Raw genomic sequence first — 19,738 nt, 5'->3', positions numbered from 1 at the left:
ATTAATAGGATTTGGGTGAGAGCACTGCGGAATGTTAGCTAAAATGAGTTTCTAACCCAGCTTTCATGATCATGAAAAACAAAACCTCCTGAACTTATACCATTTCCCGTATGAAAACCAAAGTTCTCTTGAGTTCTCATTAATGGACTTGAAAATTCAAACACAATCAGATCCACACTTCAAAAAAAAATCACAGCTTGATAATCACCTCTTAAGACGGTACCCTGGGTTCCCACAGGCCATGGTGGCCTCAGCGTGATTTGACTATGAAGCTCCTCCAAGCCAGCTTCTGTCCGACAGAGAAATTTGGCAGAGGATAGCTTTCTCGATTAGAAAACAGGAAAGAAGATTTTCTAGTTTCCATGCTGTTTGTGGAGAAGTGTTTGAATACTTAAGCGTCGACGCCCTCAACTGAAAGCATGTCTAGGGACTCACTCACGGCGTGAGTAGAACATTACCTAATCCTGGCCAACCAGAGCTTCCCTTAAACAGCTGCTGAAGAAATTTTGACCCAGAATGACTTTTGGGAAGGAAAATGTAGAGATCCACGGTAATAAAACTAGGGTTATTACAGGTTTAGACAAGTCTTTAGCTAACAACTGTACCTTATAAAACCCATATGGCCTGTTATTCATTCATAGGGACTAGGGCGGGGCATTGTTGAAAGGTTCTCTCTGCCTATATTTCCATTTCTTTCATTTGGGACATAGTACAAGAAAGTACGTTCAATACATGGTACATTCAGAAAACGAAGATCATGGCATCTGGTCCCATCACTTCATGGGAAATAGATGCGGAAACAGTGGAAACAGTGTCAGACTTTATTTTGGGGGCTCCAAAATCACTGCAGATGGTGACTGCAGCCATGAAATCAAAAGACGCTTACTCCTTGGAAGAAAAGTTATGACCAACCTAGATAGTATATTCAAAAGCAGAGACCTTACTTTGCCAACAAAGGTCCGTCTAGTCAAGGCTATGATTTTTCCAGTGGTCTTGTATGGATGTGAGAGTTGGACTGTGAAGAAGGCTGAGTGCCGAAGAATTGATGCTTTTGAACTGTGGTATTGGAGAAGACTCTTGAGAGTCCCTTGGATTGCAAGGAAATCCAACCAGTCCATTCTAAAGGAGATCAGCCCTGGGTGTTCTTTGGAAGGAATGATGTTAAAGCTGAAACTCCAATACTTTGGCCACCTCATGTGAAGAGATGACTCATTGGAAAAGACTCTGATGCTGGGAAGGATTGGGGGCAGGAGGAGAAGGTGCGACAAAGGATGAGATGGCTGGATGGCGTCACCGACTCGTTGGACATGAGTTTGAGTGAACTCTGGGAGTTGGTGATGGACAGGGAGGCCTGGCATGCTGCAATTCATGGGGTCACAAAGAGTCGGACACGACTGAGCGAGTGAACTGAACTGCACAAGAAAGTACCACTCCTCAATTCTGGTGAGCCCCTGGCACTAAAGGGTGGGAGTTAGGGTCCCTGCCTAGCCATTTACTGACTGCATAATCTTGGTTGGGTCCCTCAGCCTTTCTAGATGAAGCACTCAAATGGAGTGCTGGGCTCTTCCTAACTGGAATACTGTCTAGTCTAGGTGACTGCAGATGAGAAAGGATTTATGCTAATGGAGAGATCTAAATTTTAATGTTCTCCTAAGAAGATGAATTTTTAAAATGTGTTGCATACTCAGTGATTTTAAAATTATTAACAAAAACTATTTTCTTACTGAGTTTTAAAATTTACTTCAGTATCTCTATTCTCAAGATTTCTATACTTGGTTGTGATTGAAATGATAATGGGATATCATCTATATGATGTCATCTATGATATCTATATATAGATCTGCTTTATCATATATCATATATGATATACATAGATCATATATTCAAGTACAGGAACAATCTTACATAAGTTTTATACGTTCTACAATGTATCTGATTCCTTTTCCACACATATAGGAATCCCTGAAATCAGCACACAGTCCCTCTGGCCACTGCCTCTCAGTTCAGGCTCTTTGTTGATGGCTCCTGCACTAGGTAGGCATCTCCTCTCTGGGGGTTTCTAAGGAGCGTTTTGCAGGGCAGCTGTTTGTGCAGAGCCAAGGCAGCTACACATTTTGTCTTGTTTGGTCTTAACCGATCAGATGAAACCCGCAAAGCCAGAGCAGAAATATTATCTTGGCTGGGCAAAGTCCTCCACTGACCTTTCAGAATGAAAGAATGTTTTAGCGACTCTGGCTCCCTAGAAGTCTCTCCTGCCAAGAAAACCACTTGAAGTCAAGGGTGACAGAGTAGAGGTCAGTGGGGCAAACGTCCCCTCTTGGAAGCTTAAAGCTGACCTAAGTTAGCTTAGCTGGGTAAGATTTCAGGGACACGCTGGGGACTTGTTTTAGTTCATCCTGAGTGACTCTAGGGCTTTGGTTGCAAACTAGGCTGAAGGCAGACATGTGGGCCTATATTTCTCCTTCAAGATCTGAGACAGAGGAAGAGAAAACAAACCCAGAAGAGAAGAATGCACTCATGCCTCCTATAATGCAAACCACAGAGCACTACAACCAAGAGGCAGAAGCTCAGTGGGGGAAGCACGGACCTGCTGGACCCAGGCCAAGACTCTGCTCCCCTCAGAGTCTCCTGTAAATGAAGCAGTTGAAAGGAGAAACTAAGCCAAAAGGTAGCCACAGATTCAGCAGAAAAAGACCAAGAGAACTTTCCAGAATTTTCTAGAAGGCTCTGACTAGTGTATCCCAGGTGCAAAGCTGGTCTTGGGTAGTTGAGACTAATGACACACTCATGCTAGTGCCCTGGATGAAGTTTCCAGAAATGAAATCTTAGGAAATCTGGGAGGCTAAGAAGCAACAGCACAAGGACCCGCTGTGATGTGTCCTTCATCTTTCCTCACCCTCCTCTCCAAACCACCTTATTTCCTTTTCGGCCCACCTGAGACTCTAGAAGTCTAGATGGGAAAAGGCTTGATGGCTGGGCTCCTCATTCTCTCCCATTTCAAGGTGAGGAAGAACATTAGGGCTCTACACGTGTTAGGGGTGGGGAGCCACGCAGGGCTCCTGGATCCTCTCCTCCACAGACCGGCCGGCCCAGCCCCGCCCCTGGCCAGGAGCCCCGCCCCTGGCAGGGAGCCCCTCAGTACCTTGTGGGTGAGGGAGTGCTGCTTGAGGTGGTGGGGCTGCACGAACTCCATGCCACACTCGGAGCAGATGTAGGGCCGGATGTCCTTGTGCTTCATCATGTGGTTCTGCAGCTGGCTGGGGTACTGGAAGGTCTTGTCGCATTCGGAGCAGTTGTACTGGATGGGGCCCCGGTGCGTGGTGAGGTGCCTCTTGAGCTGCGCCAGCGTAGGGAAGTCGAGGCCGCACTCCACGCAGATGTTTTCCCGCCCGCTGGCGTGCTTGGCCTCGTGAGCCTTGAGCTCGCTGGGGTAGGCGAAGCCGCGGCCGCACACGCGGCAGCTGTGCGGCTTCACCTCGCTGTGCTGCATCATGTGACGCTTCAGGTGGCTGGTCTGCGTGAAGGCCTTGTGGCACACCTGGCACTTGTGAGGCCGGGTGCCCTGGTGCGTCAGCATGTGGGTGTGCAGGTGGCTCAGCTGCTTGAAGAGCTTCCCGCAGCGGCTGCACGCGTGCGGCTTGATGCCGCTGTGGCCCAGGATGTGGGTCACCAGGTTGTACTTGGAGGTGTAGGACTTCTCGCAGGTGGGGCACTGCCAGCGCTTCTGCGCGCCGCCCACGTCCACATAGTAGCTGTCGTCGATCTGCACGTTCACGTCCACCCGCTCCGCCTTCTGCTTGGTCTCCTCGCTCTCGGGCGGCTCGGCTTTGCGGGGCAGCGGCGGCTCGGGTGGCCGCTTGGGCAGGAAGGTGTGCCGGCTGAAGGGGAAGGGTGAGGCCGAGGGCACGAAGAAGGGGAACACGAGGCCAGGGGCCACCTTGGGGTAGTAGGGGTAGGGCGCGGGCAGGAACGGAGGGGCCGCGGGCGCAGGCCACACGGCGCTGGGCTTCACGGGCTCCTGCTTGACGGCCTTGCCACCCAAGTGCTCCAGGCTGCGGTAGAACTGGAAGCCCACGTTACACAGGTCGATCATCCGCGAGTCGTACTTGGGCCGCGGTGGCGGCGGCGGCGGGAAGAGCAGGGGGAGGTCCGGGGCCCCCGGGTTCTTGTTCTCCTCGGGGTGCAGGGCGAGAGCCCCTTCTTCCGCGGGGTGGTTATAGGGCATCTTGGTGGGCATGCTCTTGCGTTTGCGAGACCCTCCTCCTTCAAAGACCCCTGGGAATCCGTCTAGCTCTCCTGGAGGAGGCTCGTACCGGAACTGGGAAAACGGCCCCCGGAGAGCTTCCGGGAAAGGGTGTCCTGGGGGAGCCTTCCCTCGGGAAACCACGGGCTGCAGGCCGTGGGGAAAGGAGGGTGCCCTCTTCACACCCAAACTGAAATGCACATCTTCGTCTTTGACCATCTTCAGTTCCTTCTGCATCCTTAGCAATTTTCCTTTAAAGAGAAAGAAATTTATTGTTTTTTTTAAAAAAAAAAATCCCTTTTTTCCATTAACATTTTTGGCTAGATGTCAGTACCAATTTATAGAGAGTAATGTTTGTTTAATAGCCATCCCCGTTTATCCTAAGGCTGTTTAAAATATCATTTTTCCCCCTTGCAAACTTGGTTACTAATGTAGAAAGCACTGGCCTCTTGGAGTGGGACCCTAGGGCTTCAGTGAAAATCCACAGTCACAAAACCATAGCTGGGGCTGGGGTGGGGGCAGGGTATGAGAACGGGCTGGATTGAGAAGAAACCTGAGAATTCATCGGGCATTTTCCCCATCTAAGATGAGAGTACCAAGGCCCAGAGAGATGAAATAACGTGCTGAAATCCCACTTATACTCAGTTCAGGAGTCAGAACTAGGACACCTTCTTTCAGCTTGAAATGCAATTGCATCCGCCAAATGGCGATTTAAATGTCTTTTAGGATCATTTCTCTAAGTGAATTGATCTCCATTGCCTCTCCCTGTCTAAGGGCCTTTGCTGCTGGGGGATGGGGATACTGAAGGCCACACAGGAGAGGAGACTTTACTGTTTACAGATCTCAGACTATCTGGATATCCACCCCCAGCAAGGTTGCTGGGGTATATTGAGCAGACAAGATCAATGTGATTAAGAAAAGCATATACTTCAGTGTTAACAGAGTCATTCTGGCAATCTGTGCATTCTACCCTTCCACGTGAAGCAATATCAGGGAAAAAAATCCCAAGATTGTGAGTCTCTCAGACTGCACTTGTGTCTCTTCCTTCGCACAGGCGTCATCATAGAGCTTGGTCTTTGGTGTTGGTGACTCCTGTGGTACCTGTGATTTCCCTGGCATGTCTGGGAGAGCCTCTGGGGCCAGAATCTCAGCCAGGGGCCGTGCTTCCTCACACATGTCTCCTTGCCAATCTTGTAGCCTCCTTGCTTGGGTACAGGTGGAAAGAACCAGATGGCTGACTTCACATTTCCAGCAAAGTCCCTTTCTACCTAGATCTTCTGGGCCTGAATGGGATTCAGGATGAATGGGAATCCCTGAATGGGATGCTGTTACAGAACCAGTCAGCCTGGTTAGGAGTCAGGTCTGGCCTCAAGCCACTGAAGACAGGGCTGGGATAGGTTCTGGATTCACACAGGGCTCTGGCCCCTGGGAATGACCACTTGCTGAGCAGTGCAGTGTGAAAGTTCCAGGACCAGTGATTTTCTGTAGTCCTTGGTGAGGCAAATGCAATTTTATTGTGTCACCACTGACCTACTAAAGTGAAGAAACATTATTGAACAGAGATGATGTGATTTTTAACATGAACGCAGAATTATGTCTGCAAATTCAGAGATTTTACATACGCACATTTTAATTTTCTCCCTATTTTAATATGGCAAGAATCCCCCTCCCCCAGTTTCTGACTTGTGCGTATATATACACCACCTCTAAAATAGTAGTCTGCCCTCTCTAGAATAAAATTATAACTCAAGAGGTTTCAAAAAGCATTGAGATTCATCCATGGACATTTCTCCAGACTTGTAAGGCAGAAGCCTCTTCCTGCATACAGATCTTAAGGAGCCCTGCCGATCCCTACAGAGGTCAAGGAGAACTAGATCTTCTTCCTCCTGACCTTCTTGAGACAGAAGTCAGCTGTAACTGCTGCTAGTTATTAATTACCCCTGTCTTTTTAATCTAAGGTGACAAAGAGGGCCCTGGGTGCGGGGGTGGGGGGGGGAGATGGTAAAAGAATTACACCCCGAAACCAAGTCCATATCAGAGATGGGGAGTGTTGAAGGGGAGAGCAGAGAACAGATGTCTCCTCAGGAGGCCTTTTATCAGTCAACTTAAAACCCTGAATGGCCTCTGCAGAAATATTAACAGACTCGGAAAGACCTAAAAGTTTGCAGCCTACACATTCTCCTCTATCTCTGAAATAGTTCCACTGGCATCCTTGAAAGATGTGGTATTCCCATGCAAGAGGCAAGAGAGGCGTGGGTCAGCACAGGGGGTGGGGAACTGCAGGCCCTCCTCTGGCTGATAGTCTGTGGCGGCTCCCAGCAAAACAGCAGGTTAGAAGCCAGTTCTCTGCCAGGATGTGCTGAAATAATGTGCAAAAATAAAGAACTGAAATCGTCAAAGTAGACAGCTATGGGAGAATGCAAAGAGCATTGGTTTGAAGCCTGAGGATCTGGCTTTGAGCGCTGGCTTTTTGTTAGTAGCTGTGGGAAAATGAGGAAGTTAATTTGGAGGTTTGATTTTCTCATCCGTGAAATAGGGGTTGGCATATCCCCATGGGGTTGTTGGATACTTAAAATAGGGTGTGTTTGTGAAAGCTTATTAACACTGGACAGTTTAATACTGTACTCTCGCATGGTAAGAAAGGATAGACAGGAAAGGAGGCCTGAGGTGGTAATCAGGGATTAAAGCCAACTGACCTCATCTCTGTTTTCCAAGCTGAGTTTCCAAGCTCTGTTTTCTTGGTCAACAGTGACTGGCATTTTGGGCCTCCTCAAACCGAGGCTATACCTATTTGCCTCGAATTGGTCTTGTCCCAGCAGGCACTGTGAACCACACTCAAAAAAGCCAATGGGAAAGACCAGGATGAGTTTATTTACTTAGTATGGAGATCAACCTTCTAGTGTAAGGATACTCTCATCCCTTCCCTATGGCTCTTCACTATTATGGACATATCTTCAAGTCTTATATTCATAACAGATGACTTTGGTTACAAAAGGGTTTTGGGATTGGGTTGGGACAAAGAGGACGGGGTGGTCTCATGAGCTATTTTAGCCAGTCTGTGGGAAGCTGAGGAATTGTCCCTGCCTAATATAAGAGGTCACTTTCCCAGAGACAGAGGACCTGTGTGGCAAACTCAAAGTCTCAGACACTGGGGCAGTGCTGGGCAACACTGGCAAACCAGCTCTTGCAGCTCCTGCTGGACTGTGAGGGCAGAGACTGGGTCTGTTGGATGTGCTGCTGGTTTCCAGTCCCCAACATCATGCCTGGCACAAGGCAGGTGCTCAATAAACCACTGTGGGATGAGAGAAGAAATGAATGGGCCTTACTTTTATTCTTAAAGTCTCCATATGGAAACTTTTATGTTGAATTTTATTATATCTTACATTTATATAGACTGCAGGTGACTTTTGGAGGATGTCCCTAATCAGATCATGAGGACACATAAATTCTCAGGCAGTCACTGTGGGAAGAACCCAATATATACACCTTGCGTGTGCTTTTGTTTGGCTCAGTTCCCAAGGATATCGCTCTCTGAATTGACTCTCAGATTCAGGGTAAGCCCTAAATCCTGGCTGTACTAATGCTAGAGGACAAGATTCTGCAACTAAGTCAGGAAAGAGGTGCCTGAAAAGTCCGAAAGGCGGCAGTTAGAAAGACCCCTGGATTGAAACTATGAAGCATGAACCAGGAGTGGGCGATTACTCTCACTCTTCCACCCCAAGGAAATGTCTGGGAAGTTAGTGGCAGTCTATCCTTTGTACTAATGTGAGGGTGGAGAGGGAGTGGCCTTAGAATAATCATGCATTTTCATTGCTGTAGTCAGAGAATGTTCTAAGGTCCCTGGCTTTCTTCTAAGTATACTCAGCCACCAAACCCAATAGGCTGTAAGTCACGAAGCACATGGTTTGAGGAGGAGAATATTGGGTTGATCTATTCTAGAGGAAAATGGGGTTCAGGATGTCTTCTCTAACAGATGTTACCCATGAGAGTTAGTTAATGAGGAAATGGGGAATGAATGGATTTTAAAAACAAAAACAAAATCTCCTCTTTGAACTGTAAAGACCAATTAGAAATACAAGGCTTAACCAAGAAGAAACTACATTTAGTTTGGGGGAAAAAAATTTCTTCTAATAATGCCCTTTAATTGGGAATTCACCTACTGCACCAAAATATAAATATCCCCCAGATAAAATTACTGGTATTTTGTGGTTCTCATTGGAATGGAAGTTCAGCCCAGTAAATGCTATTTGAAGAGTCACTCTGAGTCAGCATCCCAGGGGCAGATCTGTTTATCCTCATTCCACAACAATGATTTCTATTCATTCTGAAATTGGTGAAAGAATATATTCTCTGATATTCTTTATTCCTTGAAGGTTTCCAGTGTTTCCTTGGAAAACATTACATTTTACTATTGGAGATGCTGGCTTCCCTTTCAGTTTGAGAGAGTGGCATTGTATTTACATGGTCAGCCCTGGAGCTCTGACCTCAGCAAAGATGGCAGCAGGGAGGAGGTGCAAGTGGAGAAGTTGAAGCATAAGAAGCAGCAGTGAGAGCAGCAAAGGGTGGGCAGTCGTGGGAGGATAACAGGAAGGCGGGAGGGGAAACACGTGGATTGACTGCCAACCTCTCTCTATTCATACAGAGGGATATTATTATAAGGCTCCTCCAAAATGGGATTTTATTGGATCACCTGGTTCTTTCTGAATTGGTGGTAACAGAAAAAGACTTTGAATCTTAGAATTAAATATTCTGATGATTCAACATAATTGTCTTAACTATATATGTGGTTGTACTGCTGAGTTCCTCATCTGCAGGTGTAAGTTTGGCAAGTAATGTTTCAGTCTTGAGTTCCCGATATTGGCAGGAACAGAAGGATCTCTGTATGCATCTGGCAGGTAGAGCATTGTGTTCTCAAGAAATAAATGGTCTGCCTTGTCACTCCCTGGGTTAGATGGAGACTCCAGAAAAGGGAACCAGATGCCTGGTAGCCAGACCCCAGGGCCCTTCTGGATGCTCCTGTGTCCCCTGTTTAGTTTGTAAACCTGAATTCCTTTCATTTTGTTATAAAAAGTAATCTATCCACCCATAGCATGAGCTGAGTTTCCTAGGTTGGTCAGAAAATATTAATTGGTGATGAGACCTATTCACATGTGCAATAGTTAATTGAAGTCACATAACGTTTTTTTTTTTAAGTTCCTAAATACCACCAAGACTAACATAAAGTCAAATTTAGTTTTCCATTGTTTAAATTGTCCATAAAGCACATGCATACATACTATTTGCATATAGATATAGATATGCTTTTAAAGAGTCCTTCTTAAAACAAGAAATTCAGCTACTAACTTGCGTAGGTTAAATGAATGTGGGTTTCATTTAGGAAAATGCTTAATGCCTAGATCTCGTTTCTGAAAAGCACTAGTTACTTGAACACTGAAACAGCTGCTAGCATGTAGGGTTATCACTGTCCTCGTGACCCATTTAAAGGAAGGAAATGAATTGGAGATAATGACTTAGCAGTTCTCTCTCCCAGCTCTCAGAGCTAATATATCACTCAGGGATGGAGCTCCAGCTGGAATGTTAGAATTTTTCTCCTAATTTCTTTGGAGTATCCTTAGAGTATATCTCAATTTTATTATTTCATGTTCATAAGTTAAGTAAACTTGATATACCCACTCTAGCTAAGCCAATAAATACATGCATGTTTAAAAGCTGAATTTAGTCTGTCTCTGAAAATGACAGCATATTTGGTCTGTTGGACCTTAGAATCGGTAGATAATACCAGAAAATGTGACCTTCTGGCAAGCAAAAGTATTAAGAATCAACACATAATAGATGAAGTTAGCCATGTGTGGAAGGAACCTATTTTAAAAGTGTCACTCAAGGCAATAGTTTTGTGGAAAGGGGAGCAAAAATCTGTTTTGTGTCATAATTGTCATATTTGTCAAAACTCATGGAACAAAAGAAATGAATTGTACTGTGCATAAATTCAAAATAAGTTTAAAAATATAAAAGAAATGTACAAATGCCCCTCTGTACATTATAAAAGACATAATTGAGGATATTTGAGAAATACCCAGCAGTAGTTAAGATGACCAGACTCTATACTCTAATCAGTTCATATCTTTGGAAAGCATCCAATAACACACATATGGTTTATAAAGAGGGGTATTTGTTTTTAAGAATTTGATGATCTAAATTTCTGCTCTAGCCAAAGGAAAGATGTTCTATGTGGCCGATGGCAGGTTTTTTTGTTTTTGTATGTATTCTATTCAGCAAGAACTTTGTGAGGCAGGGATTATGCATTAAACTATATCCTTCCAGGTCTTCTAATCTTTGGCCTTGCTTGCATGTTCAACAAATAGTCTTCTCTAATTGCTCCAACATTCTTTGGAATGTAAGTTACTCTGCCATTAGTGGGTAAGATCATTCTGGTGACTAGAAAATATGCTCCTACCCCGTGTCAATTAATAGGTTGATATTGACATTTAGGTTCATAGATCACTCTTGTAAATGAATCATTTCCCCCAAGACTGATTAATGGAAATCTCTTACAAAATGGAGCTGGTGAATCTGCAAGCCTGCTAACCAAACCCTGAGTCATGGCAGTCCCACCAGGAGCCGATACTCTGTGAAGCCTACCTGTGTAGCCAGCTTTCTTCTTTCTCTGATACCTTTCATTGAAGATATTAACCAGAGGGTCCCAAGTTTCTACAGGGCTGGAGGTGGAAAGAACCTAACCTATTGGAGGCTTTATGGAGACTGAGAGGTGAAACTTGCCTTTCCACCAGAGTTGGAGGAACGTTCCTCACTTTTCTGATGTCTGTTATGTTTGTCCCACTCATTGACTGGGTCCTGTGCTGCTAGTCACCTTTCTGTGTGGGTGGGTAGCTTGTATTTCTAACAGAATCTGGTAGAAAGTCAGAAACATGCCTGTTGCCTCATATATTGTTGGGATTCAGTAATTGCTTGGGAATTTACTTGGCAGATGCCATGTTCTAGCTTGCCCTTGCTCTATGATCCCAACCACAATTTTGCCATTACATGAAAGAAGAAATAACTGCTTTACTTGGCCTGTTCCAATTCATCCTGAGCCAACTTCACATCAGTGAACTGCCAAGAACATCTCCAGTGAGGAAGGGGCTTTAGGGAAAGTGTGGCAATGATTAGGATTGTGCTTTCCAGAAAACATGGTCCCCTCTGCTTTATCCTGGCTTAGAATCTTTGGCCAGTATGTGCCCTATTCCACTGACCTGGAAGATGGAATGTCCTGTAACACTGAAATGAATGAATGTGGGAGGGCTCTGGAAATGCACAAGGGGACAGTGACCACATGCCTGAGGGAGGCCTCTGAGGGAGTGTGTTGCCATTCTAGCAAACAATATTCCAAGAGGGCAGGCTGCCACCATTTCTCTTGCTTACTCAACACCACCAAGTGCCCCGTAATCTCCAGGCAAATATTCATTAGCTTTGTGGAAATACCCATCCTAATGGGCAGATGGATCTGTGACCTCATCCTTTCTTTTTATTTTTACATGGGTTGGGTTCCTGCTCTTTTTCTGCCTTCTGATGAATAATCATTCCTTTTTCCCTTATGCTTTTTAATTCAAGACTTTTTCATTGACCTGCTTCATTGCTGATTCTTGTATTCACTAAAACCATTCTTGGAAAATATATATATTTATAAAATATATAGACTCATCTCCTCATGTACTTGTACACATAGCCTATTTTTGGAAAGAACTACAGGAATCTTGCAGTATTAGTTGCCTTGCCAGAGAAAGACTGTATGGCTGGAGGAAGAAGGCTTGAAAGTCTAGCTGCTAGTCTGAGAGAGCAGTTCCATCAGAGTCTGTAGGAAGATGCTGCTCAGTTGCACAACTCCCTGCACAGAGAGGAGACTTTTAGTTACATAAAATCGTATACTGTGAGTAACTTAGTTATTCAAATACTTGCATTTAAAATATAAAAATGCATGTTGTCTTTCAAACAGCAAATATTCAGACAAAATTAGTATTGAAAATACTAATCAGCTTCCTTTTGAAAGCTGAACAATTCTCTTTATACGTTTCTCTGGACTCTTTTTCTGCCCAACATCTTTTGATGCCTGGGCAGCAGAATAATTAGAATTCTGGCGCCCACATTTCTACCTCTGACCTTGGACAAGTCACTGAACCTCTGAACCTTCCTTTGCTTACCTGTCGGCAGAGTTTACCCTGGTTTATACTTTGGGTATGCAGCTTTATGACCCAGGCTTATATCATCAAGGAAATAAGTATAAGCAACCACAAAGACCACATTAAGAAAGTCACAAATAAACTACATTCAACTACAGGTAAACTACCTCCAATCTTAAAAGTTCAGGTTTGGAAGAAAGGCTATGACTAACCTAGACAGCATATTAAAAAGCAGAGCCTTAAAAAAAAAATAAAAATAAAAAGCAGAGCCTTTACTTTGCCAACAAAGGTCCGTCTAGTCAAAGCTATGGTTTTTCCAATAGTCATGTATGGATGTGAGAGTTGGACCATAAAGAAGACCGAGCATCAAAGAATTGATGCTTTTGAACTATGGTGTTGGAGAAGACTCTTGAGAGTCCCTTGGACTTCAAGGAGGTCCAATCAATCAATCCTAAAGGAGATCAGTCCTGAATATTCACTGGAAAGACTGATGCTGAAGCTGAAGCTCCAATACTTTGGCCACCTGATTCAAAGAGCCGACTCATTGGAGAAGACTCGGACGCTGGGAAAGATTGAAGGCTGGAGGAGTAGAGAACAAAAGAGGAGGAGATGGTTGGATGGCATCACCGTCTTGATGGACATGTGTTTGAGCAAGCTCCGGGAGTTGGTGATGGACAGGGAAGCCAGTTGTGCAGCGGTCCATGGGGTCGCAAAAAGTTGGACATGACTGAGCAACTGAACTGACTGTCTCATTTCTCCAAAAAGATAATCTGACTTCAGGATTCACAGTGATTTCAGAATCACACTCAAATATGACGAATCCAGTTTCTGCATTCTGCCCAGCCCTGAGTTTTTCCTCGGCTCTTTCCCCAGGACTGAGAAGGAACTCCAAGATGCTAAGGATGAGACTGCTGGATGTGGGGTAATGTCAGGTCCTCCCCACCCCAGAACCTTGAGGTAGTTACTTAAAAGCTCCTTTCAGACCAGAAGTATGATTCTATTTATGCCACTGCAAAATCATAAAGTGTCAAAGCACAAAGCGGGCTCCAGCCTCAGATAGAGTTAGTCCCTCTTTCCTTTCAGTCCCCAAGTCTGTACCCACACCCTTGATGTAGCTTCCTCCCAGAGTATTGCAGCAATCTGCCTCCCCACCGCACTGTGACCCCCTTGAGGTCAGGACCAGTTCCCAAACTTTCCTGTGCCTTCTCTGACTTGTACAATGACTGGCACTCACTAACATTTTTAAGTGGTTCATTTTCAAATTGCAATAATTTTCTAGTCTTAAAATGATTTTAGTCTGTTTTTATCTGTAATAATATATAATGTAATATAGTTTAGGATTTGTTATTGCTTCAGCATGTCTCTTTTTCTTTGTCAATTTCTCCTTTCTAATAAGTTCTCTCTCATCCACCCCAAATGTTAACTTTCTGCATAGAAAAAAGGGCCGAGAAGTTAATTTGCCAGCACCTAACCGCCTTGACCATTCATTCTTGGGCGGCTTTTACAACATTTCGTCCATTATTCCTTTGATGTGACTATTAGCACCTCATTTTCTTTCCATTCCCATACCTAGGTCTCTAGTTCAAGCGCCCACCACATTACTCCAGGATTACTTTCAACAGTGTCCATCCACTTTTCCAGATCTTACTTCTCCTTTCTTCCAAATCTTTTTAATACCAGTGCCAGTTCCATCTTCTGAAAATTCATCACCCTAATTTTGCTTGTGGTGGTGATGTGCCTGGCAAGAACACTCCCCTTCCTAGACACCCTTTCAGTTAGGAGTTGCCTTGTGCCACAATCTTGGCCAATGAGATGTAAGCAAAGGCTGCTAGGAACTTCTGAGAAAGCTTTTGCACTCCTAATGCAGAAACCACCCGCTTTATCCTTTCCTGTCTCTTTTTTCTGCTTGAAACATGGGTACGAGGCTGGAGACAGAGCAGTCATATTGGAACAGTGCAGTGATAAGGTTAATGACAATGCCTTCCACAAAATATGGCTGAAGGCAAGAGGAAAAGCATCACTGTGGAACTCCTGCACCCACTTGGTGCTGCATTTCTTCTTATTTAAGAAAATAAATCCTTTACTTGCTTAAGAAAATGTATTCAGAGTTCTGTGGCTTATAGCTAAATATATTCCCCATCTGATACACAGAGCAAATCAAGTGTAAATCTCTCTCTCTGACCTTCAAAGTCCTTCATAAGCAGGTCCAATTCAATTCCCTTTGTCTCTATAATCCCCTCAACCCAGTGGAGACCACTCTTTCACTGTTTTCTACATGGGGCAAAGTAACTCTTACCTCTTTGCCCTTGATTAGACTGGTTGGGCATCCAGGAATATTCTTTCTGTTGACCCACCTCATCTTCCAGACTGAACTTAAATTCAGCTTCTTCCTGTAACTTCTTTTGCTACTCTTATACCCAGTTATCTCTCCCAAGAAGATAAATTCTATTCCATGATCTTAAGGAGGTATGAATTAAATACAGTGTTTTTCCTTGTATTAAACTAATTATTTCATGGTTAGGTTTTGTTTTTCCAATCCATATGTAAGCTGTCTTCAGCCCAGGATTCATCCTCTTCTCTCTCCCATCATGCCCTGCATGACACAGATTGCCACGTAGGTACCCAACACAGAGGTGCTGCTGGGCTTGGATTCTCCTACTATCCACTGCTATATTTGCTTTTAAAACAGATTTGTCTGTGGCTCTAAGAGCACATGTGAATTTAGGTTGTGTTTTCTTCTGATAAAATTAATATTACCATTAGTTGCCAGTTCATAATCAGTATGAATTAATTTGCCATGTGGAAATATTTTGCAGTAGCAAACATCACTGATTCTTTACTGTTGTGAGCATTACATTGGATTCATATGTTGTTGGTAGCACATCTATTGGTACTGGAGATCAACCTCCAGTCTCTTAAATCTGAGTTTTTGGCATGAAGAGGATGTGAGATTAAACAAGGAGAAATGGCTCCCATTTCTCCTTGTCTCAGAAACAGCTACAGTGGCCAGTTAAAAGGCTTGACTTGGGGGAGAAACACACATCTACTCTCAGGCTCCTGCTCTCAAGCTCCTGTTCTGAGCTAGAGCCAGGTGGCTGCAGGGGACAGAACTGCCCAGAAGCCTCCTTGGAAGGCAGAGTTCCCCTGCTGAAGGCAAAGGAGGAAAAGAGAGAAGAGGGGAAAATGCCATGGTGGATTAGACCTTCGAGGGTTTAATTACTCGTCTAGGAAATTGAAATAATAACAAGACTCATATCTTGGACAATTTTGTGTCCTTCCTTAGGCATTTCAACTGGGAAAATCTAAAAGGAAATTAGTGTAGGGAGGAGTTGTCCAAATTCAGATATGAAGGTTATTGGAACTTCTCAGTTTTTCTCATTTTTTCTTCAATGAGATATTACCACATTTATGATCTCACTTTCTTCCTCTCTGTCTCAAACACACACACATACATGTACACATACTCACAGGCATTGCTATATTCTGTGGGTGTCTTGTATTAACAAAATAAAAGTACAGCCAGCATGGAGATTCCATAAGAAATTAAAAATAGAACTACTATACAATTCAGCAACTTCACTGCTGGGTACATATCCAAAGAAAACAAAGCTGTTATCTCAAAGAGATATCTGCACTCCCGCGTTCGTTGCAGCATTACTCACAATAGCCAGGGTATGAAAACAACTTAAGTCAACCTAAAGTTATGCAATCTAAAGTTTGTAAAAGTAAAGGCTTCCCTGGTGGCTCAGATGGTAAAGAATCCTCCTGCAATGCAGGAGACCTGGGTTTGATCCCTGGGTCAGGAAGATCCCCTGGAGAAGGGAACAATCACCAATTCCAGCATTCTTGCTGGAGAATTCCATGGACAGAGAAACCTGAAGGGCTACAGTCCATGGGGTCACAGATAATTGGACGCAACTGAGCAACTAAGCACACACAATCTAAAGTTAACAACCCCCTCATCTGCCAGCTCTCTCCTACTCAGCCCCAGCTTTATTTTGCTGGTGAGTACTACCTGGAAAATAATGAGTTAGAAAATATCTCGGCCATTCATCTATTTATTTTCCACCTTCTCCACTGGACCGTAAGCTTCATGAGACCAGATACCTTGCCTATGCTCGTCACTGTTCAACCCACCTAGAAGACTGCCTGACACATGGTAGGTCAACACATTTGGATTATTTGGGAGGTTTTGAATATGTAGCACTCCCCCGACACACACCTAAAAAAAGGAATGCCTAGTACCCTCCCTAGACCTATGTTATATCAGGATCTCTGGGGGTGGGGCCCCACGTTAAGCACTGACGCTTTTGAAGAACTATGTAGGTGATTGTCATGGGCATTCAAGCTTAAGAACTGCTTTAAGGAGTTGCCTGAATACAGAGCCTATACAACGAGGGTAGCATGAGTGGACATGGGAGTGGGGTGGAGGAGGGATTCTGATGAAAGGACCCCTGTGACTCGCAGTCATCCCTGCCTTTCCACCACCCACTCAGGCTCCTAGATTTGGGCTGTGGGGGCGAGGAGAAGATTCTTCTCCATGCTAAGGCTGAGTTGATGAAATACAGCCCATAGCAGTGGCCATTCTAGGGTGCAGGTAATCCACAAAAGAAAGCATCCTGGATAGGTCATGCTGTACCTGGTGAGAGAGTGGGCAGACCCTCCTAATCCCTTTTCCTCCTAGGCCTAACCACCTTGCAAGAAGCTGGGCTGGAGAATTGCACCCATCCCCAACCCCCCACCACAGGGATGGGTCCTCTTGGCTCTTTTAACCTGCAAAGGTTGACAATGAGGAAGAGGGTACAAGAGTTTCTCCCTGCATGACTATGATACTTCTGAAAGGTTGAGTTGCGGGATTTTTTTTTTTTTTCACTTCTCTCTTGGAAATCACCTCCATATGCTGATTGGACAGAGGACAAGACTTCTTCTTTACACTGAGAAGGCATTTTCCACTATATTTAGGAGACAAGTGGGACTACTATTTTCTCAGCTTCCTAAATGGATTTCAATGCCATTTGTCAAGGTTGGTTTTCTTTAAAAATCTTTTTTAAATTTTCTAACAACAAACAACTAGATGTAAAATCTTCCAATGTACTTTGATTGATTTTGGAATATCTAGCTCATAATTTTAGAAGGAAGCAGCTGGTGCTCTTGACATTTAATTCCAACAAAATGCCTCATTCAATTCCCCCTCTCCCAGATAGGGTACACAGACTATTGGAAAATATTCAGTAATACTGATCCAAATGTCCACATTAAGTGTGGAGGAAAGGTAGCGTAAGCTTTTAACATCCTGGAAGCTGAGCTAATGGCATTGAAATGGCTGTTCTTAAGAAAACATGACTGTGGCAAGAAAAGGTTGCTATTCATATCTGCATGGGGGACCTTTGAAACTAGGGTAAATACATAGGTTTTTGTTCCTGGGGCAGGTGACGATTTTACCCAAGGGACTTTGCTGTAAATCAATGGCATAAATATTGATAATGACAGCTATTGTTAACTGAGGACTCACTGTATGCAAGGCTTTTACATGGATTCTCTTGTTCATTCACTACTATTATTATCCCTATTTTATAGATAAGGTACTTGAGGTATAATGAGTATAAATAATTGTCTAAGGTCACATCTTGAAAGCGGTAGTTCACAAATCACTTGTTGGCACACCTTTACTATAAAGGGTCAAAGAGTAAATTTTTTTGGCTCTGTGACACCTACAGAGGCCATTGCAACTAGTCAACTCTGCTATTGGGGCAAAAGCAGCTATCGTTGCCATGTGACAAAATGGGAGTGTCTGTGTTCCAATAAAACTTTATTGGTGATATGTATATAAATGGAAGAGAGAGAGAAAGGACTATATCGCAATAAAATTGGACAAAAATATTAATTAATTAATTAAACATCACTAAATTACATTAACTTTAAAGGCTCCCATATTGTACGGTTGAAAAAACCTTTTATTTACAAGAGCAGGTGGGAGGCCGGACTTGGTCCTGGGGCAGTAGTTTGCTAACTCTTGCTCTTCCTCAGTGATGATAAGCTCTCTCCTGAGGCCTTTTCCTGGACTCTTTTACTTCAATAATCTTCTTTCAGGATCATTTACATTTATGTATGAGCCATTGAGCCTACTTATACAATGACCTACTGAGCAAATAATTGTTATTTTTTAGTAAGTTGTATTCTCTTTAATGGCAGCAACATTCTAAATATTATGATAGGAAAGGGCTTCTGGAGGGGTAGGATTATAAGCCAACAAGGACCCCTCAGAGGAAAACCTCTGGGAGCATTTTAGCTCTCAGGGGCTTGTAAGCTGGCATGACGGAAGCTGCTGCTGCTGCTAAGTTGCTTCAGTCATGTCCAACTCTGTGCGACCCCATAGACGGCAGCCCACCAGGCTCCCCTGTCCCTGGGATTCTCCAGGCAAGAATACTGGAGTGTGTTGCCATTTCCTTCTCCAATGCATGAAAGTGAAAAGTGAAAGTGAAGTCGCTCAGTCGTGTCCTACTCTGTGCAACCCCATGGACAGCAGCCCACCAGGCTCCTCTGTCCATGGGACTCTCCAGGCAAGAATACTGGAGTGGGTTGCCATTTCCTTCTGCACGTGATGGAAGAGGAGCTGGGCTTTCCAGCATCTGCTCTGTGCAGAGGCTCTTCATGCTCTCTATGTCTCCGGAGTGTCTAAGGACAGCTCCTTCCATATGTCTTCAAGGAGGACCTCAAAAACAAGCAAACCAGTAAGATAAAAGACCTGAAGAAGATGGAATCCTATATCACCTAATCCCCACATCAATCCTGTAAGACAGTCACCATTATTCCATTTTATAGATAAGAAATAGAAGCTCAGAAGGTAAGTTACTTGCCTGAGGCCAGACAGTAAGTAAGTGGCTGGGCTGGCATTTCATGGCAGACGTGCCCAGTTTCTTTGCCTGTGTACCTTCTAGTTGGCCACACTGCCCCTTCGTAGTGGCCTGCACAAGTCACCTTACTTCATAACTCAATCACTGAGTGAGTTTGGAAAGTCAGTTCAATTTGAAATTGTTTGCATCTACTCTGTAAAAATGAGGGTAGGAAACCTTGGTGTATCCTACTCATTAGACATAGTTGCAAAGATAGTCAAGCAAGATAGAACATGTGAAATATTCTAGCAAAGTGTGAAACTCTGCGAAGGTACCCTGGTGGCATGTGTCAGAGGACTGGTCAGAGCTGTGGGAAGGCAGCAACTTTCACCTCTTGCCACACTGCTAGCCACTGAAAGGGTTTCCTTGCCCCCAGGGAGCCCCGGGCCACTAAATCATTCAGGTTGCCCAAGTCTGGGCAGGAATTA

The 19,738-nt window shown here is 44.2% G+C and overlaps 1 protein-coding gene across 2 annotated transcripts in view; it reads right to left on the bottom strand.

Annotated features, from left to right (window-relative positions):
- ZNF366 (zinc finger protein 366) overlaps positions 1–19,738 on the bottom strand; it is a 64,515-nt gene that overhangs the window by 18,278 nt on the left and 26,499 nt on the right. For both annotated transcript variants that reach the window (XM_069556378.1, XM_069556379.1), the window contains exon 2: positions 3,143–4,494. In XM_069556378.1, coding sequence (XP_069412479.1) covers positions 3,143–4,480 — 1,338 coding nt within the window. In that variant the 5' untranslated portion in view covers positions 4,481–4,494. The remainder of the gene's footprint in view (positions 1–3,142; positions 4,495–19,738) is intronic.

Source organism: Ovis canadensis, chromosome 16 (genome assembly GCF_042477335.2).
Source record: "Ovis canadensis isolate MfBH-ARS-UI-01 breed Bighorn chromosome 16, ARS-UI_OviCan_v2, whole genome shotgun sequence".
In the NCBI taxonomy this organism is placed as follows: domain Eukaryota; kingdom Metazoa; phylum Chordata; class Mammalia; order Artiodactyla; family Bovidae; genus Ovis; species Ovis canadensis.
Note: the sequence above shows the minus strand (reverse complement) of the source record. Positions and strands in the feature narration are given on the sequence as shown.